Source organism: Eretmochelys imbricata, chromosome 2 (genome assembly GCF_965152235.1).
Source record: "Eretmochelys imbricata isolate rEreImb1 chromosome 2, rEreImb1.hap1, whole genome shotgun sequence".
Classification (NCBI taxonomy): domain Eukaryota; kingdom Metazoa; phylum Chordata; order Testudines; family Cheloniidae; genus Eretmochelys; species Eretmochelys imbricata.
In genome coordinates this window covers 54,530,001-54,557,235 of record NC_135573.1, presented here as the reverse complement: position 1 = coordinate 54,557,235, position 27,235 = coordinate 54,530,001, and the positions used below count along the sequence as shown (strand labels likewise).

At 38.9% G+C, this 27,235-nt stretch overlaps 1 protein-coding gene across 1 annotated transcript in view; it reads left to right on the top strand.

Annotated features, from left to right (window-relative positions):
- Positions 1-27,235, top strand: part of ZFHX4 (zinc finger homeobox 4) — a 148,324-nt gene that overhangs the window by 118,929 nt on the left and 2,160 nt on the right. The window contains exons 5-10 of the mRNA XM_077808677.1: positions 1,015-1,082; positions 5,187-5,303; positions 11,914-12,047; positions 12,197-12,397; positions 14,769-14,886; positions 16,161-21,554. Coding sequence (XP_077664803.1) covers positions 1,015-1,082; positions 5,187-5,303; positions 11,914-12,047; positions 12,197-12,397; positions 14,769-14,886; positions 16,161-21,554 — 6,032 coding nt within the window. The remainder of the gene's footprint in view (positions 1-1,014; positions 1,083-5,186; positions 5,304-11,913; positions 12,048-12,196; positions 12,398-14,768; positions 14,887-16,160; positions 21,555-27,235) is intronic.

The following is a 27,235-nucleotide window of genomic DNA, read 5'->3' as shown; positions in this document are numbered from 1 at the left end:
TCATTGATGTGACTTCTTGCCTGAGTTGTAGGATCAGGCTCTGGGTCTGTTCTGACATGTTGAGTTAGAAATTGGAGACAAAATGCTGGAAGAGTTGGGACTTGAAGGACTAGGAGCCTTCTTTACAACAGATACCTGCTTCTTATTAGTCTGTCAGGCACAGACTAGCCTGACTGAAAAACTGTAAGTTGATTGTTTCTCTGCATTTTCCATCCGAGGTCCAAGATGAGGAAATTATAAACAATGTACTTGAAAACAAAGGAGAACAACCGCTATATAAAATACAGCTAAAATCTTGAACCAGCTCATTGACCCAAAAAGCTAACCATCCTAGTCCCAATTTGGGAGGTTTAAGGATCACAGGAAATACACATATTTGTGAGGATGTTTGTATGAATAAAATTGCAGTAAGAGAGTCAGGGGAACTTGTCTCCTAGTTAATTGTTTTGGAAATATCTGCCAAATTAATGCAATTACTGTAACCTAGATGCAAAAACAAAACAAAACAAAAACCTCTTCCTTAACTTACATTTCATTTCTCTTAGATACCATACTTATTTTTCCTCTTTATCCATGGTTGTTTTCCCTTCTTTCACCTCACTTCTCTTTCCCTGCATTATATACTGTCCTTTCTTCTCTCTCCCCCACCTCCTATTCTCTCTCTCTCTCTCTTTTCTTTCCATCCCTTTAACTTCTTCCTCTTTCCAAACCCCTGTTAATTTGTGTTTTCTCCCACTTGGACCTGCTATTCAGAGGTGCTGAGCACCAACAACACCCTTTGATTTCTATTGAAGTTTTGGGTGTTAAGCATATTAAATATCTGACCCCTAATAAATGTCTAAACTACCCCATAAACTTGTCTTCTTCTCAAAGCCAGATTAATTTATCCCTTGCTCAGCATCATATTTAATGCACTTATGTCACCCATCATCCCACTCAACCACAAACAACTTTCTTCATCTTGCCCCCTTCCCGGAATTTCTCATCCACAACCATTCAGTCACCCATTCTTAGTAAATCACTCACAATTGACCCAGAAGAAATAGAAGAGCCAAGGCTTGAAGAGGAGCCTTTAGCTGTTGGTTGGTGGGTGGATGGAATAAAAGAAAGCTCCCAACAGCTTGAAAGAGAGCTATACCACTGGCCAGGATTGGAGACAGGAAACTCACTCTGCTGATCCATAGAGGAGGCTCCTTCTGTTGACTAATAGGGGAAAAAAGGAAGTGACCTGAATACCTGGTCAGAATGGCATCCTCAAATCACAGGAGAGAAGATTGTGTCAGCCACACCCTGACCTGCTCCAACTATGGAGGCCAGCTGGGTCTCCAGCCCCATCCTTAACGATGTCATTGTGCTGCTGTGGATCGAGGGAACTCTTAGCCCATTTGTTCCTCCATTTACCATCTCCAACAAGCCATGCAATGCCAAGGCCTGAATAGCAATATCTGTGCAGTTTTATTATGCATATGTAGTATTCAGCTTTGTCTGGTTAAGGCCTCGATCATGCAAGTGGATCTACGTAGGCAGAACCTTATGCGTACACAAAATTGCATTGACTTCATTGGGACGGTGTGTGGTCATATGGATCTGCCCACACAAATCCCATTGCAGGATTGGGACCTAAATCTGTAACTTAATCTATTGCTGTATAGGACATAGAAGGTATATAATAAAACACGGAGTGCAGTATTAGCTAGTTAATGTTGCTTTTGAAGCCTTTTTCATTTTTCATCTTTAATGTGATTCTAACTGTGCATTCTGCAGACTGCACTAGAATTGTTTTTTGTATTTGGTTCTAAATCAGTTGTAGGAAAAAAGTTGATAATAGTTAAACTCAAGAGACCCAACATCAAAGGGAGTTTTCAATGTCTAGATAAAATAAAACCAGGTGTGACAAAAGATATCATATTACCATAGTAAGTGTTATTAAAACCATTTGAATCCTATGATCTGTTTATTTTCAAAGCTGACATTTGTAAACACATATAGGTAGAATTCTTGTAAATTTAAAACGGAGTGTTAGGACTTGCTCTTAAATCTGAAGTGCCATCATATTGCATTTTGCTGCATTTGTTATTCTGAGCTGGAGCCATCACATTTTAAGAACTGAATGTTATCCATCTTGGTTAAAATATGAAATAGTAATTAATAATTAATTAATAACTAATAAAATATGCTAAAGTTTATATTTGTAGAAAGTCAGCACAGACGTGCATGATAGCATAATTTGGTATTTATGCCTAACAGTTACTCTCTAATGAAATTCAATAATTATCAGAAGGATTATTCAGTATTTATCCCCTTTCCTAATTTTAACAATTTCTTTTAAGTAGAACAACTGTATTTTCATCTTATTCCTTTGATGAACCTGGTGACAGTTTGAACTTGCAGCAGTCATAGACACAGTTGCTACTATTTCTGAGGAATCTATGAGCAACTACATTATCATTTTTTATCTATGAAATTTCTTTCTGAAATGAACACCGTACATATTTCTGAAATGAATGCCAAATGTATTTTCTAAAAATGAGTGCCTTTGAAAGCTGAGGCAGCCAGTTTATACTGTGCATAATAATGATATTAATTTTTATGGTGTGTATAAGTTACATTTTGATTAGTTTTTTGCATGATTAAAAATTTGCAAAGCCTTTATGGCCCCCAGGAGCCTACCTGTAATAAACAGCTCTCACCTTCCAAACCATAAAACAGGTCTGCAGTACTTGAACATTAGAGCTAATTGCCTTGCTACATCAAAGGGGGTACCAGAGGACTGAGAAAAATCACAGAAGGGAGGTGGGGTGGAGGGGGGGCAGTTTCACCTCTAAAGGTTATGTGTTTGTGGCTTGGTGGAGCCATGTAAAGTTATGGCCTCAGAACTGCTGTTTGCGATTAAGTTGATGGGGAAAGTCTATCCCACAATCTCTCTCTGCTGCTGACACAGAGTCTTTGTTCACATTCAGATTTCTCAAACTGTTGCCAGGGTCAGGCTGAGGTCAGACACCACGATGATGTATAGGAGAACATGTCTGGGAATTTCTCTCACACTTAAAACACATACCAGAAAAACAGGAGAGCACCCTGCAAAAATTGTCTGATGAGACCCAGATGATACTGTAGCTTTTCTTTTAGTACCTTCATAATTTTCTCGCTCTTTTCCTGACACACACACAATGGTTTATTAATGTGTGCCACGATAGCCCGTACAATTTTATGTCCCCTCAAGATAAGGACACTCAGTAGCACTTTGACACTTCATTTTCCAGCCCAGGGGGAATGGGCCAGTAAATCTACTAAAAGAACCAGTGCATTCATTCCCAAGGATGAGTCGAAAAGGAATTGCAATAGGCTGTTTTAGGCCATGGGGCCTGACACTGGATATGAGCCTCATGTGTGTGCACTTGGCATTAACACAGCCCAATCCAGTCATGATCACAGACTCACAGCATCCAAAACTGTGCTCCCCTGCCACCCTTACAAATACAGCCTCACTTCCAACTGTGACTAAGATGCCTACCATGTTTGATTAGCAATCATCACTGAGAGAGGAGGTGGGGGGAGGGAAGAGGCTAAAGCAGCAAGAAGTGTGTTTCCATTTTGATGGTAATTTTTATATATACATTTATTTTAAAAAGATGTGACTGCCTTTCTTTCAGCATTGTTTTAAAAAATGGACATTGATGTTGAGCCCTCTGAGGCAGAAACACTGGCAAGTTCGTGCCAAACACATTGCTTTGATTTTTTTTTCTTTAATTCAAAGTTGCAGCTGAATTCTTTCCTTTCTAGTTTACAAAAGGTTTTGTGTAGAGTTTTGAATCTGATAAGCACGCTACTGTCTTTCTCAGGGTTGTTTGCCTAGATGTACAGTTTCAGTGCTTGGCTGGCAAGTAAGCCACTAAGTAGCAATTTTTTTTGTGCTCAGCTGCTACATATGACAGAGGATATTTCATTCTCTTGTCAGAATGTTATTAATAAAACATGGGGTGCGGAGAGGGCCACTATTTCCCCTTTCAATCACTCTAGCATTTACAATGAAAATTTTATGCAGTGTGTAATTTTCAGTTAATGCTTGACACTTAAAATGTCGGTAGCTGCATTTTGTGTGGTTCCTGAAGGGTTAATTGTATCATGTTCCCTGCATAAAAGCTCTGCTTATCAAAAGTGAATAGAAGAGTGTATGCAAATGTGTGTCTGTGACCTTTTGCCTTTCCAGGGTTAATTTATATGGTCATTAAAGATTTTATGAAATTGAGCAGCCTGGTGCTTCAAATCCTATTTTACCTTCACCTCCTAATTTATATAATTCCTACCTAAACTGGGAAATATTATTATTATTTTTTGGTGCTGCAATGAAAGCAGCATGCCGTGCTGTAGGGAGTTGCAAGTCTGGTTATCTGGCATTGCTCAGATTGCTAAAAATTCATTAAAATGTGACATCAGCACAGTGAGAGACAAATGATCACAGAATGAAAAGGAACAGTGGGCCTTTCACGGATTAGTGCTACACAGCCCCAGCATAGAAGCTAATTGCATAAACAGATTAATCCACCAGTAGCAGCATAGCCAAGATTTGCAGAATAATTAAATAGGGTTGAGTTACTGTGAAGATTTCCATGTAATCTAGCTTGTGTGAACACGTAAGTGAGGTGTGGGTAATACTGATTCCTTAAGAGCAATATACTATGTTGTATCATTTACCCTGTATAGCTCCCCCTGGAGACAAAATCTGAGAGTTCTCCAACAAAGCCAAGGTTTATACCTAATATAGTACTTACATACTGCAATTAGCCAGATACTGCTACACTAATAGGATTTATTTTTGAGTTTCTTTCTCCTTTTTTGGCTTTAAAATTCATTTTATATGTGAGGGTTTTTTTTTGTTCAATACTGTGTGTGTGTGTATTTTTATACAAAGCACTTGTAGCCAATGAGAACCAAATGAGAAGCTTTAGATCTGTCATACTGGTGAACACTGTATGATCTGATAAAGTCATGTTTGTAATTTCTGGATAGAACCTGAAATGTTGCAAATTTTTCATAATTCATATCAGATCACTTGGAAGTGCCATTCTTTTTCTCCCCCTTCATTCTCCCCTCCCCTTTCCTTTGATTCTGTTCTTACTAAAGGCTGTGTTTTTAATTGATGTTAACTGGTCACTAAGTTAGCTCTTCTCTGTGCTTATCCACAGAAGAACAAGGTGAAGATACAGAAGGGTCTGCTAAAAGTACATCAGTGGCTGTTGCTGATGATAAAGACACAAGTGAGAGAGACACTAGTGAAGGCAAAAAAGCTAGTAAAGACTCTGGTAAGATGCTAGAATGTTGTCCTCCCTTTCCTTCCCCTCCCCCCTTTTATCCTATTAAATGCTCTTTCATTTTAAACTGTCTGGACATTCCCACTACTATTCATTGCATGTGCATTTTGCATGTGATTTCTATCAGTAGCCTCCCATTGACCTATTTTTAATCATAACCATCTGACAGGATAGATGCGGATAAGTTGAAGAATATTACAGGACGACCAGTGAGATTATTTTTTAATCAAATCAGTTTGTGTGCTTGTAATTTTTTAAGCGCCTTTCATTAATCTTAGCTGTACTTGTGATTCCTCTGATGGCATATTAATTTTTCATAAGCATAGGATTAGATACCACTTGAATTCTTTTTTCTCTGCAATCAAATTTGGTCCCTCTTGTAACCCTAAGAATGTGAGGAGTGGGGTTATTATTATTGTTGTTGAAGTTGGGTTTTTGTTTTCATTCTTGCCATCTGACCACTTACAGTCAAGAATCTGCCCTCTTCTTGGGCATTTATTTGAGGCATTTAGAAAAAAAACCCCCAAAATCCAGCAAAAAAGATTACAGATGATTCAGCCTAAGAAAGAGGAAATATCATTGAAAATGGATTATGAGTTAGGTAATTTTGATCTCCTGGAATAGACAAATCCAAGTAATGAAAGCTACTGTCTTTGAAAACAAAACCCCTATGTCATGACATTTACTTGTGCACAAACAAACCCAGGGCCAGCATCTGGTGTAGAAACCCAAGGCTTTTTCTGTATTTGATTTGGCAAATATGTGACTTCATCCATGTTTTTTATGTATGAGATGGAAATCTATGGTCGCAATGAATATTACATTGGCAACTTTTGCTGCACGCTATACCTAGTTACATTATGTTGGATTCATTGAAGCAGAAGAAATGCTGAAACAGGTTGAAGCCTATTAGTTTCAGGTAGTCATATATCTTTTCCCTGTATCCCAATGACAGCAGCATATAAAGGAACTTGTATTCTCCATAACGACATTTAGTTGTACAGAAAATATCATCTTACGTGCACATTTACTTAAACCCGAATTAGCCCATATTTGTAATTCACTCTACATATTAAAAATTTTGGATTTATTCAAAATATTTATTGATGGCCCTTTCTATATCAAATTAATTCAGAAGACTGCTTTAGGGATTAAAGCTTAGTTTAAGTTTGCTTGTTGACATGTTGAGGTCAATATCTGTTACAGTTTAGACCTCAGCTGCACTTCAGTTGTTTTATTTTTGAGATCAAGAGATTGCAAAAAGGCTGCTGATGACAAAGATGATGTTGAAGAAGAAACTATGTTGTGGTTTAAAATATATATCCCCCTTGGCTGGCTCTTTGACTTGGAAAGAGCTGTCTGCAGCACAGTAAAGCCATGCTCCTAAGCTGACTTGGGTCTTTTCCGCGTTGTCTAATCAGTGGGTCATCCTAAAAATGCTTCAAGGGAAAGGAGACAGCCACATTTCCTATCATTTGCTCTACCTAGGGGGCACCGGAATCCACTTCAGAGGACTTTTCTGCCCACTCTTTGTAAAGCAAACTCATTCATACTTGTGGAGGCAGGAGGAAGGTATTAAAGGTCCAGCGGCGAAAATGGACTCTGGAAGAAATAGTGTGGGGGAATTCTCAAGATTCCACTAGGATTAGTCTGTCATAAGAGCCAACTTTAATTGGGCAAACCTATGCCCAGATGCCTGCTGGGTGCAGTACAACAAAAATGGCATAATTGTGGTGCACCCCAGTGTCAGTAATTACAAAGGTATCTCTGCAGTATGAGCCGTATAAAAACAAATGTCCTCATGCTTTTCAGCGTCCACAGAAAACAATTTATACTGTAAACTCTTAAACTGACCTTTTAAAAACTTTTGTTTAATTTTCTAAATTAATTCTGCTTATGTAGCACTCATGCCAGGGTCTTAATTCTCAACTCAGCTGACAAGTATTTCTAATGACTGAATAACTGCTTATATATAATTGAATGTTAATTTGGGCTTTCTCATGAATTGAGTGTTGCAAGTCTTGCCAAGAGAAATCTCAGGAAAACCAATAAATTAATCACAATCTTAACAAGTTAGACAGGAAAGCGGTGTGACCCCTCTTTAGTATGGAATCTATTAGAGGAGAAAGGATTAACATGTTATTTAGTAACAGTGTGTTTGTGTAAGATGTTGTGCTGTATTGCTTACCTTATCTCAAGGACTGGAGCTTTCAGAATGAGACTTGGCAATATGAAAGTTATATTTGTTGAATATTCATTCAGAACAGAAAAGCCTACTAATGCCTTCTTTATATTGTCATTTAAATCTAGTGCCACTTTAGATTAATTATCATCCAAATTACAGCTCTATGCAATGCAAGAATTAATATGGAATTTATCCAGATTAATACATTTGCATTGAAAATATAATATGTCTCTGCCATGGCTAAGGGGAACACTTTTTAATAAGGTAGTAAACATGAGGAAGGATGGAAATTAACCTTCATTATTGCAGTGAAAATTACCCTTTCATTCTACTCTAATTAGAATGCTGTACCAGTAATTTTAATTTTAGAATTATTTTGAAGTTGAGTAACATCATCTGATATATCAAAAGTCTTAAGTTATGCGATCTTTATGAAATACATTGATTCATAAATAACAAACCAGTATTTTTGTTCAAAGGTTTTTCAGAATTTTATTTCTTTAGGACACATGTTTTATTAGGCTTTCCCCACTTGTTATTAACATAAACCTTTTTATGACCCTTGTTTTTATTTTAGGGTTTTAGAATTATTAAGTAGGTGATTGCATTTGAATTGCAGTGAATTATGTCATTTTTGTACTAGCAATCTTACATGAATTAAATAATTCCGTAACTGACAGGTAATCATTGACTAGTCTATTTCATAGTGCTTATTTATAATTAAGCTTAGTTTTTGAGCTAAATGCATTGAAATTACATTATTCAACTAAACTAATGCTGTGCATTTTACATTATAAAATGAATTATGGCTGTGTTTCACAGTTAACCAGAAAACAACAAATAGCATGTCTCTAGAACAAAAACTGTATATTTAAAACACAAAGAATGACAGGATTTAGTCCTTTTCTAAAATTGCATATTAAGAATACAATGCCAGTGGAATATCCAGCTATACAAATGACCAAAAATTGCATACATCAGGACCCTTTAATACTGTTCAATTGCTATTTTTTTCAGTGCCAATTCTATAAGCCCATGTCTTTGCTCTGTCACTCCACAGGGAACTTGTCAAAATAGTGAATTCACCAGTGAAAGTATATAGTATATACAGCTGAATCAGGTGTTAGGGCACTTCACGGGTATCAGTTGAACTAAAAGGAGCTGAATCTCTAGCGCTTTGCCCCTTGCATACTCATTTATACTTGTGAAAAGTGGGTGAATAGTGTGAAACACTACTAATTTAACCTGGTAGTGTTTGCCACTCACTCTGCACAGGTGCAAATGACTACACAAGGAGCAAAGCAGTGGAGAATCAGGCCCTAGGTTTCTAATGCTTACCATAAAAATTTGAGACTGTTATTTTACTTGATGCCAGATGTAACTTTGGTCATTTAAAAAGCAGCAACGTTTATGGTTGAATGAATCCAGACCCCCTCCCCCCCCAATTGCCTTGGTTAGCTTTAACATTTTATATAATTAGCATAGTAAACATAGTAAAGGGACTGTTCTTTGTTATGTATTTATTACCCCAAAATGCAGTGTTTTATAAGGATTGGTTTACATTAAACACAAAAGAAAATTTACAAAACCAATACTTGTAACTATAGAAACAAGAAATATGAGTTTTATGATTGTTATTGGTCCCTTGAAATTGTTATCATATCCAGTGGTAGAAAATGTTGCTTAATGTAAACACACTATGCATTCTCTCTCTCTCTCTCTATTGCTCACAGCTAAATTCCACCAACAGTTCATACCAATATTAATCCATTTGCACCAATATAACTGGAAGCAGAGTTTGCCCACAAAATTCCTGTAACAAAGTGCTACATGAATATAGCATGATATGGAAAAAAATACGCTTTTTATTTATTTATTTTGGGCCAGATCCTCAGCAGGTGTAAATCAGCCATGCCCTATAGTAATACCAATCTACACCAGCTGAGAATCTGTCCGTTATCTTTAAAATGGGACTTTTAAAGTGACATATGATGTAGATAAGAGACAGTAGTCAACTGTAAGACATTTTTGACAGTTGGAAATGAAGAGAGGTTAATAATTTGAACCCATCTTTCGAAGACTTGAAAAGTAACCTTTCTCTGTTAATAAAGTGTGTCACTTTTTTATTTCCCATAATTCTCATATTTAAGGTATTTAAATAACAATGCTGTACTCCCACATATAGTCTGATAGGCTAGGGAGTATCGGAAACTAAACTGAGTAATATAATGATAGCACATGATGTTGTCATGTACATTATGCCTTTAGGCAGCAAAGGCCCAATCCCGCAGCCCTTAATCAAACAAAATTCTTAAACCCAGCTCTTTAAAGTATATTAGGCCTTGCTGCGCTCAGCATTGCAATACCTAACTGATTTAGGAGGTGAAATCTCATTTTCAAAAGGGAGTTAGGCACTTAGGAACCTAAATGCCATTGACCATCAACAGGATTTTGGCTCCTCAATGCCTAAATCCCTTTTGAAAATGAAACTTGGCCTCCTAAATCAGCTAGGCATTTCAATGCTGAGTGCAACAATGCCTGCTTACCTTTAAAAAGCTGGGCCCTACACACTAGCCTAAGTAAGGCCTAGCGGATCAGTCCTGAACAGTGTGGAAATTTGATGGAGTTCCAGAAACTAAGCTTGTTGACAAATTAGTCATTAAAGGTAGAAAAATATGTCAGGCGTAAACTTAAATTTTAGCAGGAATGTGTCGGAATCACTAGTCTAAATTACATGAAACTAAGTAATTACATAAGGAAACAAATACAAATGTAATGTGTGGGGAAGTGACCATTAATGTATATGTAATAAAATATATTTGTGTGTTTAAAAAAAAATGCCCTGAGGAAAATACCTCTGTATGATTCAGCATTCAACTATTTATTATTGTTCTCAGGGTCTGTTCGTTTTTTTCTGTTTACCTTGAAAGCTGTCCTTTTATTTTACTTCTTTTTTAATGTTGCCTTGTTTATATCAAATACTGTATTGCCTATGTAATAAGAGAAAAAAGTTCTTGTTTTTTTCCAGAGAAAAATACAAGCATTTTCTTTGTTCATCTTTACCTTGTTTCCATAACATCCATGACCTTATTTTTAAATTAAAACTAGGTTATTGTGCAATGAGGTGCAATTTGTTCATTTATATGAACCTTATGTGGATTGAAAAAAAATCAAGATAAATCTTCATGCACAGCATACAATCAGATTACCCCTGGACTATATATTTACGTTGGGTCTGATAGCAATCAATGGTTGAGCTTCATTGCATTTCAAGATGTATTTGCACCCAGTTGTCCAGTGATAGTGTCCTCACCCTGGAAATAATTTAGTTGCAAATTGACTGGAAGATGGTGAAAATTGAAAGTTAAAATTAGAAATACTCATAATAAACAGCAGAAAAAGGGTCAGATGATGCCGCACTATGATGAGATTGGAATGGTTGGTAAATGAGGTTTTGTGTTTGTCATGAGATGTATGTGACATGCCTACCCAATGCTGTTGTAATATCCAGCCTAGCAAAAGAGATTATCTGGCAAATTGATGCTGGAAAGAATTTTCTGATGGACTGGGAAATTAGAATTGCACTCTTTTCTTTGATGTGTGCACGACTGGGCCACGTTATACAGCTAGTTCAGGCATAATATTAAATATAGTATTTAATACTTAGTAGTAGAACTATCTATAGAAAATAATTATATTCTTGGTTTGATTACAATACCACAGTATAGAACTTCATAATGTAAACCTTTAAAGCAACACAAAATTACTGATTTTTGCATATAATTAGTATTTAGTTAGCTCAAATCCTGTTTTCCACAATGCGTGCATGGAGTTGTAGGTTTTGGGAGGTTGTCTGGAATTGGGGGGGTTTTTTGTTTGTTTGGGTGGGTTTAGGTTTTTATGTTTGGTTTTTGGGGTTTTTTTGTATTTTTTAGAGGCTCACTATATTTAGCTTCAGAACTATAACCAAGCAGGGCTTATCAAAGCAGCACAATAATTTCACTGCCCAAACATTTTAGAAATGGTAGAAGGTAATTAAATGTTAGAAAATTATCTATTTTGGAAAACAAGGATTTCTGAGTGAAAGTTGATTTGGTTTACTGTAACAGAGAATTTCAGACTGAGATGCTGAAGAGAGCATGTTATTGATTAATCTTTCAAAGCAACCTAAGGTTATCTAAACAAGACAGAAGAGTCCATTTTAAAATTTATTTCTAGAGTCTGTATCAAGGATAAAGGTGTGTTTTCACCTTTGTATTTGCCAGGTTTCAAATTGTTTTATTTAAATACATTCTTTTATATATTTAGCATAACCATGTGGGAGATTATAAGGCATCATAATCACAGCTTTTTCTATAGCATAACACTTCTAAGTTTAAAACATGTTTTTTTTTTTAAATTATGTTTTTGGAACAGGAATAATCACACCAGAGAAGGAGCCAAAAGTGAACACTGCGGTAGGGACACAACAGCTACTTCAGGCAAAAGAAGAGGATGGTGCACCTAAAAAAACAAAACCTCTTGAGGACAATAAATTTGGACATGAACAGGTAAAAGAAAATGTAACAATTCCATTGCCTCATAGAACTCTCTCAGGTAGTTCAAAAGTAAAACAGAGATGAAATGCTATTGAAATAGCAATGCTATCGTGTCATTCAAAACACACTAATACCCTGCATCTTCATTTGCTGTTTTTCAGTTCTATCAATGTCCTTATTGTAACTACAGTAGTAGGGACCCAAATCGTATCCAGATGCATGTCCTGTCACAGCATTCAATGCAGCCCGTTATCTGCTGTCCCCTCTGCCAGGATGTCCTCAGCAACAAAATGCATCTCCAACTTCATTTGACCCATTTACACAGTGTGTCTCCTGACTGTGTGGAGAAACTGCTTATGACCGTAAGTATTCAAAATACTGGTACATATTCGACAGGAACATACTCAGACATGTAGACAATGAATTTGTTGTGACCTAGTATTCTGGTAGCCAGAGCTGGGGACTGAGAATCAGGACTTTTGGATTCTGTTCCTAGCTCTGTGGCCTGAAGAAAAGCTCTGTGTAAGCTCAAGAGTTTGTCTCTCTCGCCAAAAGAAGTTAGTCCAATAAAAGATATTACCTCACCCACCTTCCCCCCCGAGTTGTATCAGTAATTTATGTCCCTAGGGCAAGTCATTGAAGCTAGATTTTCAAAGATGCTGAGACCCTGTAGTTTACATTTAAGTCAACTTTGAAAAATCAGGCCACTCACCTTTCTGTACAACTCTAAATTGGGTGTATTCATATCTATCCCCCAAGGGTATTGTGAACATTAACTTATTGTTTCTAAAATAGTAGGAGTTCCCTGGGCAAAAAGTACTACTGCAAAGTATTATTTTTATTAGTGTTAATTGGTATTATGAGTTTTTCTGAACATATTTCATAACATATAATATTTAAATGAATTCCTCAAGTTCAGCTAGAAACATAAAAACAACGTATACTATGATATACCATGTCATTTTGGCATGTGTTATATGATATTAATAGTTGTTGGATCACAGCTTTAACCAGAAAACACAGGCCCCAGTTCTTTCATCTTTTCTGGCTGTTTTTTACCTCTTCTATGAGGAAAGCTTCTCTAAAGCCCACAGATTCAGCCCCCTGAGGAGTCCTCTTTCTACCCAGTGATTTCTTTACCCATAGAGCTAGTGTGGCAGCTCTATACCACCCTGCTCCTGATTCCTATGTGTGACCAGGGAAAAGGAGGGCTGGATGGAAAGCTTCTGAGACCTCTCTACATTGTACTAGGAGCTCAGCTGATCCCCAGCTGGCCCTAGTTCTGTACTAAGTACAGTTCTGCCAAACCAGAATATTTGGCCCATCACATAGGAAATACTATGTAGGCTGGAAATGTAACTTTTGCATTTCTTAAATTTTTATTTTTGTTTAATTTTGTGATCTTTAATGAGGCCAACTACATTGCTGTGTTTTTTAGCATTTAGGCTATGTGTACACTGCGTACCTTACAGCGGCACAAGATACATGTGTGGAGGGGATTCCTCCCTCATCCCACAAAGTTCCAGGACCAGGCACCTCCTTCACACCATACCCTTCTCTACTCAGATCCTGTGGAGGATGCGGTGTAGGTCCAGGGTCCTCACTGGGGAGGGGACAGAGACAGGATGTAGTTGGGGGCCATAGTTAGGGATGCATATCGTCTCCATTCCAGATACATAGAGATTCCCAGGAAAAAAAGTATATAGCTACCACAAGGCAATGTGGCTTCAGTTAATTTAGGTGAATAGGATGGGGAAGGAGTGAGATCCTGCCTTTGCTGTTCCCATAGGTTGGCTGGAGACCAGTTTCTGAAAAGCTAGGTTTAGAAGTCAGTAAAACATCTGTTTACACTGTCACAACAGTATCTTCATCCTGGAAAAAGATTAAAACTTTATTTTTTTTAAATACACTGAACATTATAAGATTTTATCATAAGAGGCTGAAGAAACTGTGGAGCAATCCTCTACTTGCAGGATTTTTTTTTTCTCCCCATATCAATGATTTTCTCCTGTTTTGATGTTAGGATAAGTTTAGGAGGGGGTTGTTTTGTTTCTGGGTTTTTGTAGAGAATTTTAGTGATGGGGGTGTTATTGGAAAACTTAATCTTTCTCATATAAATTGCCTCAGTAACCATCTAAGAGTAACATGCCCTGTCCACATCTGATCTCCCTGATCACAAAGGAAATGGACGTTTCCTAAAAATCTCAGATATGGGATGTTTGCAATCACTATTTTTCATTCCACCCTCTCCCCACCACAACCAAAGGCATTAGTTCTCTGAGCAGACTCTGCCCATGCTAAATTTAAAATTTCAGATTTGAATGTGGTTAGAATTATTTTTCTCAGTGGGCAAAGTATATATTCTTTTCACTCTCATGTATCACAGTAATGGCTCAAGAGATTTTTGGGCAAACATTCCAAGTGGTTCATTCTTGAGCGGACACCAAACAGAAAATTCAGCCCCTGTCTGGGTATTTATATGGCCCTTAGTCCCATAGTGTCAGAGCACCTCACAGTCTTTAATGTATGGGGTTAGGTCTGTAATCCCATTTTACAGGTGCGAAACTGAGGCATGGAGGGACTGTTACTTGCCCAAGATCACGGGCCTGTAATCCAGGACTGAATCAAGCCTTTGGATTTTGCTGTGTGACAAGCTTTGAACCATGTGTGATGCACTGATAAACAGTGTTTTTTCTTCTTTGAATGTAATACTGTCTCCTTGCTTTTTTAAAGGTTCCTGTACCAGATATGATGATGCCCAATAGTATACTATTGCCTGCAGTTCCTTCAGAGAAATCCGAGCGTGACACACCTGCTACCATTACAGCAGAAGGATCTGGGAAATATTCAGGTATGCAAACGAAAGACCAGACATGGAGAATCTAAATGAGTGATTCTTGGAGCAAACCACTTGATTCTTCCTTGGTACAGTACTACTTTTTTTGGTTACAAACATTAACAAGAGGTAACAGGAGAAAAATAGTAAGCTGTCATCTAGGGCAGTGGTTCCCAAAGCCGCTCCGCCTCTTGTTCAGGAAAAGCCCCGGCGCGCCGGACCGGTTTGTTTACCTGCCGCGTCCACAGGTTCAGCCGATCACGGCTCCCACTGGCTGCGGTTCGCCGCGCCAGGCCATTGGGGGCTGCAGGAAGCGGCGCGGGCCAAGGGACGTGCTGGCCACCCTTCCTGCAGCCCCCATTGGCCTGGAGCAGCGAACCGCGGCCAGTGGGAGCCGCGATCAGCTGAACTTGCAGACGCGGCAGGTAAACAAACCGGTCCAGCGCGCCAGGGGCTTTCCCTGAACAAGCAGCGGACCGGCTTTGAGAACCACTGATCTAGGGCATGATTTTCAAAGATGGGCCTCTGTAAATGCCACAGCTTAGCAATGAACTTGGCTCTTTGCATAGGCACATATCTAACTGGATGCATGTTGTCCATGTCATTGTACAAATACTTGACTTGAGCTAGTATACACCTGTGGTCATTTGAATGTAGAAATTAGGCATGCAGCTGTATGTGGCCATTTTGAAAATAAGCCCCTTGCTGTTTTAAAAATATATAGGACGTGATCTAAAAGATAATGAGCTATCTGTAACTCTCACTAGAGCCAATAGGAATGTCAGATGAATGGGTCCTTCGGATCCAGCCCATATTTCAATTTTTACTCCAGACACACTCTCCCCTGTGCTAATAGGCTATCGGCTCCAAGCCCCTGCTCAGTCTTTTCACCTCAGCCCCCACCCCCACCCTTAATACCTTCTTCTCTCCGTGCCCTGTCCCCCTCAGCATCCCTTCTATCTGCTTTCTCCTCCCCTCCTTCATCTCTATGTTTAATTAACTGAACCCCACCCTAAGAATTAACAAAAAATATTGTGGCACTAACATTTTGTTGGTCACCATCACTGATCACTCTGCTTGTATGTTTGCCCCTTTTCCCTACTCTTTATCTGTCTCTCTTATTTGTTTGTTAGCAATTTGGAGCAGGGACTGTCTATGTTTGTACCTTGCACAGTCGGGGACCATTTTTGGTTGGTCCTTAGGCACTGAGGGTGATAAGATAAATAATAATATTGCCTATGCTCAAATGTTACATGTCTAAAAGATATTTCTTTGTCTTCCTTAACCAGGTGACAGTCTGATGGATGAGAAAAATACTCCTGGGCTTGATGAAGCAAAAACTGGAATGGAAATTAAGACTGAGGAACAGAAGCCACCTAAGGAATGTACTGAAATGCCAGAATGGAATAAGAGCAGCAGTAAGGATACAAAGATCACCGAATCACTGCCAGATCAATTGAATGAACAGCAGAAGAAGCAGCAACTATCTGTTTCTGATCGCCATGTCTATAAATATCGTTGTAACCATTGTAGCTTGGCTTTTAAGACTATGCAGAAGCTTCAGATACATTCCCAGTATCATGCTATTCGGGCTGCTACCATGTGTAGCCTTTGTCAACGTAGCTTCCGTACATTCCAGGCTTTAAAAAAACACTTGGAAGCAGGCCACCCTGAACTCAACGAAGCTGAAATTCAGCAGCTGTATGCATCTTTACCTGTAAATGGTGAACTCTGGGCAGAAAGTGAAAGTATGGCACAAGATGATCATGCACTAGAACAGGAAATAGAACGAGAATATGAGATGGACCAGGAAGGTAAAGCAAGTCCTGTAGGAAGTGATAGTAGCTCTATTCCAGATGATATAGGCTCAGAACCAAAGCGGACCTTACCTTTTAGAAAAGGGCCAAATTTTACTATGGAGAAGTTTCTAGATCCATCTCGCCCGTATAAATGTACAGTGTGTAAAGAATCTTTCACTCAAAAGAACATTCTCTTGGTCCATTATAATTCAGTGTCTCATTTACATAAACTCAAAAAGGTTTTGCAGGAAGCATCAAGTCCTGTCCCTCAAGAAAGCAACAGCAGCACTGATAACAAACCCTACAAATGCAGCATTTGTAATGTTGCATATAGCCAAAGTTCTACATTGGAAATCCATATGAGATCTGTGCTTCATCAGACTAAGGCAAGGGCTGCAAAATTAGAACCAAGTGGTAATATAACTAGTGGAAATAGTGTAGCAGGGAATGTTAATAGCCCTAGCCAAGGGATGCTAGATTCTGTGAGCTTACCAGCAGTTAACAGCAAAGATACCCACTTAGATGCCAAAGAATTAAATAAAAAGCAAGCTTCTGAATTAATTTCTGCCCAGCCTACACATCATCCATCCCAGTCACCAGCACAACTTCAAATGCAATTACAACATGAACTGCAACAGCAAGCTGCGTTCTTTCAGCCCCAGTTTCTAAACCCTGCATTTTTGCCTCACTTTCCCATGACACCAGAAGCACTGCTGCAATTTCAACAGCCTCAGTTCCTTTTTCCATTCTACATACCTGGGACAGAATTTAGCCTGAGCCCAGACCTGTGTTTGCCTGGTTCTGCCACATTCGGTATGCCTGGAATGGCAGGGATGACAGGATCAGTGCTAGAAGATTTAAAACAGCAGATACAGACTCAACACCATGTTGGACAAACGCAACTACAAATCTTACAGCAACAAGCACAACAGTATCAATCAACACAACCCCAAATTCAATCACAAAAACAGCAGCAGCAAAGTAGCAAACTAATGAAACAGGAGCAAAATAGTCTAGTAAGTGCAGACTGCCAGCTGATAAAGGATATGCCATCATATAAAGAATCAGAAGAGATTTCTGAGAAACAAGAAAAGCCAAAGCAAGAATTGACAAATGAAAGCGAAGGACTAAAGGAGAACAAAGATATGAAGAAGCAGAAATCCTCAGAACCGACCATTCCACCACCTAGAATAGCTTCTGGGGCTAGAGGAAACGCAGCCAAAGCTTTGCTGGAGAATTTTGGCTTTGAGCTAGTTATTCAGTATAATGAAAACAGACAAAAAGTACAGAAAAAAAGTAAGACCAGTGAAGGTGAAAACACTGACAAACTGGAATGTGGAACATGTAGCAAACTATTTTCTAACATTCTTATTTTGAAGAGTCATCAAGAGCATGTGCATGGTCAGTTTTTTCCTTACGGAGCACTAGAGAAATTTGCCCGTCAATACAGGGAGGCTTATGACAAACTTTACCCAATTTCACCATCCTCTCCAGAAACCCCACCTCCCCCGCCTCCTCCCCCGCCTCCTCCCCCTTCCCTGCCTCCAACTCCTTCACAGCCTTCTTCGGCCAGCTGTGGAAAAATTCAAAATACAACTCCCACTCCTTTGCAAGCTCCTCCACCCACCCCGCCACCGCCGCCTCCACCTCCGCCGCCCCCACCGCCTCCTCCACCACCACCTTCGGCTCCACCTCAGGTCCAGCTGCCTGTTTCATTAGATCTTCCGCTTTTCCCTCCAATTATGATGCAGCCAGTGCAACATCCTGCGTTGCCTCCTCAGCTTGCCCTCCAGCTGCCACCAATGGATACTTTGTCCGCAGATCTTACTCAGCTTTGTCAGCAGCAGCTAGGATTAGATCCCAACTTCCTACGACATTCTCAGTTCAAGCGTCCACGTACAAGAATCACAGATGATCAGTTAAAAATCTTGCGGGCTTATTTTGATATTAACAATTCTCCAAGTGAAGAACAGATTCAAGAAATGGCTGAGAAATCTGGCCTTTCCCAAAAAGTTATCAAACACTGGTTTCGTAATACACTTTTTAAGGAACGACAAAGAAATAAAGATTCCCCATACAACTTTAGTAATCCTCCCATAACTGTATTGGAAGATATCAGAATTGATCCTCAACCCACTTCCTTAGAGCATTACAAATCTGATGCATCTTTCAGCAAGAGATCATCTAGAACTAGGTTTACTGACTACCAGCTTAGGGTCTTACAAGATTTTTTTGACACAAATGCTTATCCAAAGGATGATGAAATTGAACAACTTTCAACTGTACTTAACCTACCTACTCGAGTTATTGTTGTATGGTTCCAAAATGCACGACAGAAAGCTCGCAAAAGTTATGAAAATCAAGCAGAAACTAAAGATAATGAAAAAAGGGAACTCACTAATGAGCGCTATATTCGAACTAGCAACATGCAATATCAATGTAAAAAATGCAACGTAGTTTTTCCCAGAATTTTTGATTTAATTACACACCAGAAAAAACAGTGTTACAAAGATGAAGATGATGATGCTCAAGATGAAAGCCAAACAGAAGATTCCATGGATGCCACAGATCAAATGCTATATAAAAGTTTCACAGTTTCTGGCCAAACAGACTCATCAAAAAATACAACTGTGACAGCAGCAAGCTCTGGTTCCGGTTCTAGTACTCCTTTATTGCCATCACCCAAACCAGAGCCTGAGAAAAGTTCTCCTAAACCTGAGGCAACTGAAAAGCCAAAGCAAAATGACATCACCCCTAAGCAAATTGATACCACCTCACAAGGCACCAAATCTGTACAATCTGCACCAATAACTTCCTCTGATCCACAGCCATCAGTCTCTCAGTCACAACAGCAAAAACAACCACAGATGGTGGGACGACCTCCTTCTGCGTCACAAACCACACCGGTTCCTTCTAGTCCTATATCAATTTCAATGACTTCTCTACAGAACAGTCTACCTCCTCAGTTATTACAATACCAGTGTGACCAGTGTACAGTTGCCTTTCCAACTCTAGAACTTTGGCAAGAGCACCAGCACATGCATTTCCTAGCAGCCCAAAACCAATTTCTTCACTCTCAGTTTTTAGAAAGACCCATGGATATGCCCTATATGATATTTGACCCCAATAATCCTCTGATGACTGGACAATTGCTTAATAGTTCTCTTGCTCAGATGCCCCAGCAGACGAGCTCATCACACACATCCCACCCTCCTACAGTTTCTGGCTCACTTAAACGAAAACTGGATGATAAAGAAGATAATAATTGTAGTGAAAAGGAGGGCGGAAACAGTGGGGAAGACCAACATCGTGATAAGCGCTTGAGAACTACCATTACTCCAGAGCAGCTGGAAATACTCTATGAAAAATACCTATTAGATTCTAATCCCACCAGAAAGATGCTAGATCATATTGCACGTGAAGTGGGACTTAAAAAGAGAGTAGTACAAGTCTGGTTTCAGAATACACGAGCCCGAGAAAGAAAAGGACAATTCCGTGCAGTAGGTCCAGCCCAGTCACATAAAAGATGTCCTTTTTGTCGAGCACTGTTTAAAGCAAAGTCAGCTTTGGAAAGTCACATTCGCTCTCGGCACTGGAATGAAGGAAAACAGGCAGGTTATAGTTTGCCTCCAAGTCCATTAATATCAACTGAAGATGGAGGAGAAAGCCCACAAAAATATATTTTTTTTGATTATCCGTCACTGTCGTTAACAAAGATTGATCTATCAAGTGAAAATGAATTAGCCTCCACAGTGTCAACCCCTGTTAGTAAAACTGCAGAAATGTCCCCAAAGAATCTTTTAAGCCCTTCTTCTTTCAAAGCGGAGTGCAGTGAGGATATAGAAAATCTGAATGCCCCTCCTGCTGACTCTGGGTATGATCAAAATAAGACTGACTTTGATGAGACTTCATCAATTAATACAGCGATTAGTGATGCCACAACAGGAGACGAGGGAAACAATGAAATGGAAAACATGACTTGTAGTTCAGGGGATGTGAAACCTGTATCATCTCCCAAAGAGCCAAAAACACTTGTGAATGATTCTTTTTCAAAAACAGCAACCACACCTACAATTGAGAATTGTGATGAAAAGTTTCTCTTCTCCCTAACTAGCCCATCGATACATTTCAGTGACAAAGATGGTGATCATGACCAAAGTTTTTACATTACTGATGATGCCGATGATAATGCCGATCGCAGTGAAACATCAAGCATTGCGGATCCAAGTTCGCCCAACCCATTTGGAGCTAACAACCCCTTTAAATCCAAAAATAGTGATCGACCAGGTCACAAACGTTTTCGAACACAAATGAGTAACCTCCAGCTTAAAGTCCTCAAGGCTTGCTTTAGTGACTATCGGACTCCAACCATGCAAGAATGTGAAATGCTAGGGAATGAGATTGGTCTGCCCAAACGGGTGGTCCAGGTTTGGTTCCAGAATGCCCGGGCAAAAGAAAAGAAATTCAAAATTAACATAGGGAAGCCATTCATGATAAATCAGAGTGGAACTGATGGGACAAAGCCAGAATGTTCTCTATGTGGGGTGAAGTATTCTGCACGTTTATCTATAAGAGACCATATCTTTTCCAAACAACATATTTCAAAAGTGAGAGAAACTGTAGGAAGTCAGCTAGATCGGGAGAAAGATTATTTAGCTCCCACAACTGTTAGACAGCTGATGGCACAGCAAGAATTGGATCGTATAAAGAAGGCTACAGATGTGCTAGGCTTAACAGTACAGCAGCCCGGCATGATGGACAGCAGTTCACTTCATGGTATCAGTTTGCCAGCAGCTTACCCAGGACTCCCTGGCCTTCCTCCTGTTCTTCTGCCTGGAATGAATGGTCCATCCTCCTTGCCTGGATTTCCACAAAGTTCAAACAGTAAGTCAGTAAGGGGTTGAATTACTTTGATTAATTTTAACGATATTGTGTAGTTATCGACCACCTGTGAAGAACAGCATACTGTGCATTGATATTCTATTCCTATCACTTCTCTGTGAGCATCAAAGTACTGCTGTTGGCCACATTCAGCCCATTATTGGATTGTTTCAGTAGGTAATTGGTAATATTACTGGTTCTCCCAAAACTGAAATTCAGTTGAATTAAATTGAAATCCAACTTCCAGAAGTACTTTTTATTAAATTGTGTAACTACCTGTATAGTGCACTCTAGTGTGTTGTGCAATAACTGGCCCATGTGGACCCCACTGGCATGCGCTAAAAGTTCCCTAGTGCACGTTAATGTAGTACTGTTTGAAACGGGACTTCGTTAATGTGCACTAGGAAACTTTTAGTACACACCAGCAGGATCCACATGGGCCAGATAGCGCACAACACACGAGTGCCCACTCCACTCGTGCAGACTAATGCATTGTGTAGACGAGCCCTTAGGCAGCCTTGCCTGCCATGACGTTTTATCTAATGACAGGTTTCAGAGGAGCAGCCGTGTTAGTCTGTATTCGCAAAAAGAAAAGGAGGACTTGTGGCACCCTAGAGACTAACCAATTTATTTGAGCATAAGCATCGGTTGCATCCGATGAAGTGAGCTCACGAAAGCTCATGCTCAAATAAATTGGTTAGTCTCTAAGGTGCCACAAGTCCTCCTTTTCGTTTTATCTAATATTATTGTTCTGGTTATTTTGAGTTGAGATTTCTTTACACAAAGTGTAGATTAACATTCTATATTTAATGGCTTGCAAAAATGAAACTGAACATAACAGCCTATGAAACACAGAGTAGCATTTGCACCAAAACCTGCCTTACGCAACCACCCAATGGATTCCTCAGAATCTGTTGCCTAGTTCAGAAGGTGTTTAACTGAATGTAAAACAGATATTTACTGGAAACCTTCAGAGTATTTTAAAGTAGTTGGCGGGTTAAGAGGAGGACTTTCCCGCTGGAGGTAGTTCTTATGGACTATTTCATTGAGGCCCAGATCCTGAGAGGTTTGGAGCATCTGCAGCCCCCCATGGTTTGTATGGGCGCTGTGCACGCTCATCATGCCATTCGGGCCAGTGTATGTAACCGAACATCTGCTGTGATTTAGACAGAGTGCTGCAGTTGACGCGGCACATCATTTTGCTTCCATTACTCTTACTGAGAAGCACTTGCTCGTGCAGATAGTTTCACGGAGGTTACGGAACTAGGCTTCCTGTATCAAAAATTCGTTGAACCCTGACAGAAGGCATCTGATTTTTTTTTTTTTTTTAATGGTTTCCAGTGTTGTGGGCAGAGTTCACTGTAGGTTCACCATTGCGGATGCAAACCCTAATATTTAGTTTCTACCTACCTGATTGTACAGGTAAATCAAGTAATTACACATCAAAATTAGTGAGTGGAGGGGGAAGGCCCCTTCATGTGAGTGGCTCCATTTGTGTTGCCTTAGGTTGTTAAATTTTGATTTATGTAAACAACTTACTTTGCCAGGACGGCTACTGATTCAATCACCAATATGGCCAGTCAGACTAGAGCTGTAGCAATAGCTCCTGTTCTACACAGTTCTGTTTTGATTGATGATGACCATGTCATTGCTTCCCTAAGTGGTGGTCAAAGCATCTTGTTTTTCTATTCACTGGGTCAGAAGGGATCTCCTTCTACAATGGATTCTCTGGCTGAGTGCCCTTCTGTTTTTGTCAGTTATTGGCATACAGAGTGCATATAAAACAAATAGGAAGTAGTTTTGAAATACTGCAATATATTCATTTAGTCTCCTCTTAATTGTATATAATGTATATGTCCAACAGTGGCTAATCTTTGTTTATAGAAATTAGGGATAAATATAATTTGTCTACATAACTTAGCTAAATGGCCTTAGGCAACCTCATCTTCAGGTATAGTAAGCCCCAGAAAACTCACATCTCTCTCTAAATTATTCCCTTATTAATGTACAGATGAAATGTTTGGTAGTACAGACCAGTTGGTCTATGATTGTTGAATTATCAGATTGTCTAATTTCCACACAACATCTTTTATTTGAGATAAATTTAAATCATTAATACAGTAGCATATTCAGTGAATCACCAATTGAGATGGATTCTCAGCCCCTCTCATCTCACATCTTTTTAGGTTAATCGGTTCATTCTAACCCTACAGTGTAAATTGGCTAGTAGAGTTTTGTCATTAAGTTTTTCTTCAACAATATGTTAAGGTGCCCCTGCATCCCTTTTTTGTTGCCCAGTAAATTTGTGCATACATAAATCTTCATTCCCTAATGGTACATAATAGAGTAGTAGTCGAAGTGAAAATAAAAATAGATTAGTTTAATCATTCATTACTGAAAAGAACTCATTATCCTTAAAAGTTCTCTAATATGTGTTCAACACTACTATTCTCCACACCTAATTAACCCACTTTTAACATCTCCTCTGCTATGCTTTGGGTGACAGTACACATCCATATTTGATGCTGGGAAAAGTTTAAGCATAACCTTCTTGGAGTCTGCCTCTGAGCAGACTCTTCACTGGCTGTAATCTTCTAACTTTTTCTGAATTTGCAGCTAGCAGAATACCATTTCTGCCTTATTAACTGTGTGAGGGATTTCCTGAAGTCTGCTCCCAGGGGGGGTTAGCAACCTGTTCCTTAATTATTGTACATGCTCTGAATTTCAGATTTTATTATTTTTTGCTTGTGTGTCATTTCCTCTTCCTGGTCCTGACCTGCTAACACATACACACAAGCCATCCAATTGATTTAATGGGATGGCTTGTGTGAATAGCTGCTCACATGCCTAAATGTTTACAGGGTTGACGCATGTTTTCAGCAGCAAAGGCCAGTCTGTTTTGTGATCTTAAAGGGACAATGTCAACATAAAAAAATGATCATTTTTATAGAATGTCATTGCTGTTATTAATAAGATACCACGTTAGTGAAACTGTAATAATTAAAATGGAATTTTCCTTTTGTCTTCATTTGTATTTCACATTTTTCATTTTACTTATTCTAGAAAGTGAAACTAACCTGATCAGCTTCACTTTGCTTATAATCAATTTCATTTTCAGGTTCTTGTGCCCAATGTTCTTTTGTTTGGGTTTCAACACTGCATGGAAATTATTAACTTCCCTCAAAATGCTTTTAAATAAATTTTTAAACATGCAACATTTCCTGTACCATCAGGCAGGGAAAAATAATATTTTCCTAAATGATGGAAAATCTAAATTTTGAGCCTAAACTACTTGAAATTGGTCCTAATAATTTCATTAAACACAGTGGTGTAACTGGACCTTTACTGGCAAAAATTACTTCACTTGGAAGAATATATTAACTACCTTTCTGGAGAGATGCACCAAGCAAATTTAGACATATTCATGTGTATCTGGGCACAGTTATTTTCTCAGGTCAGAAAGATTGTCTGGTTCTATGATATTATTCCCAGAAAACCTCTCCCCGTAGGATGAACTTCTTCAAATGAGAAATACCGTCTTATGATTGATCTGTTAAATTAAATACACCACCTTAGAGACATCAAATGCTGTATAATTTTTCAGCATTATTATTATGATTGTTCAGCGTATATATGGTCATTTTCAGGGGGTTCCACTTCCTAGGATATACTTCAAGTCTGGCTTATTTTCACTCTTCAGCCTCACTCCTATTTTACAATATGCTGCATATGGAAGAGCTTTTAGCTTAGAAGTCTCACTTATAGTTTTTCATCCTCTGCTAACAAACTTAATATTCTGTATTCTTCTTAGTTTGTGTTTTTCCCCTATCAGAACACTCGTGCTTCAACATGCTTCTACAATGAATACTGGATCTTCAAGTCATGCTCATTAGAGTCTGAGCTCATCACTTAAGACTAAGGCTGTCTTTAAGATTCACAGCATGCTTTTTCCAAGAATGTGCATATCACTGGGTAATGTGCACTTCAGTTGTTTCTGAAGTGTTATCAAGAGAGAAATATGATTCAGCAGCACTTATTTTTCTCATGACTGGGGCCCTAAATCATGTTCTCTATTCTTCTTTGAACCCTTGTTACCTTCTTCATTCATCTTGTTTGTCTCAGATTCCTCTGAGGGAGACCTCAAGTTTGCTATAAAACCACTTAAAACAGCCACTTAAAAGAGACAGGTAGCAGAGCTAAAACGTTTCTTTACAATTAGTGAATTTTCCAGTCTGTTTCCTTCATGTCACATATGGGAGAATGAGATTCATCAGGTCTCCTGTACTGAGTTTTAGGTACTCTCAATCCACACTTCCCTGTAACAAACCCATTATTCCTATTCTCTGCTGCAATGTTCTCAGATGTTTAGTTGATTTTTGTACATTTCAACTAAATTCCAAAGAATATAATGGGAAAATAAAATAGGTGGATGGGTGAGGTAGCCAGCAGCATTGTGAGTACATTGAGGGCAAGAGGATGAGTGGGGCTGAAAGAGAAGAGGAATGCAAAGGAATTGTAAAAACCCTCAATAGCTATTGAGCCCAAAGGAGTATGATTCAAAAACAGCAGACAAAGCTGGGGTAGCAATTCACATTGATAACATCATCCAGGCCTTTTTCCTGTAGGGTGGTTGACATCAAATACATTTTCAACAGACACTACAAAGCTTCCACAGTTATTTCCTACTGAAAGTATAGGGTGAAGCAACAGTATCTCAGATACCACTGTACGGTAACTGCAGCAATTACTGACTCTTTAATGATGACCGTTGTGACTTGTGTCCCTATACTATCTAATCCCTGCTAACAATACATTTTAACTCTTTAGCGTTGCCCTCACCATTAAATAGCAGTAATGATACTGTGGCTATCACTAAATGGTCTCTGTGTTAAATCTGATAATCATTCCCCCTGAATTCTAATTGCTTTATTCCTAAGTAATGCTAAGCACCTGGATATTGATGATTTAAACTTCATTCTTGCCCACTAGATTAGTGCTTCCATGTAGCTAATACCCATCTAACCTCCATTATAGAGCCTGCAATATTGTTCTCTTATCCATGCACTCATACGTTTTTCCTGGGGGCTGCTTTATTCCTACTGTCCTTTGGACATTAGGCTTTCTGTGTGTTCATTTCTCTACCAAGTTTTTTTGTCTCTGAAAACAGACTTGGCCACAATGTACAACCTCTTAAATTCCCTTTTCTACCCTGTGCCATCGTTTAGTTTCCTGGCCAACTACAGAGCTCATAGAAATTGCTTTAAAATAGATTGTTACCAGCCACTTACACTATATTTGGTACTTGAAACATAGCAAAGATTTCTTCCATTAATATATGAGACACACTTGTACTGTGCATGCATCCTCCAAACAAAACCAACACACACTTTAGGTTTCCTTCTCTAATGAGTTGGAAATCATGCCTGCATGTTTCAAGTAAACTGAGAACAACAGCATTCCTGTGTAGATGTACTTTAATACTAATACACTTATCTCCCAGCAAATGCTGTGTTGACCTGATTGTCATGATGGTAGAGAATAGTGTTGTCTATACACTCAAAAATGAAAATGTGAACTGTGCTGTATCCTAATAATGAATAGCATTGTTGTCCTTGCTATTTTTGTCAGTGTCTTGGATGGTCATTTGCCATTGATATTAGCTAAACACCTTTCTTTATTTGGTA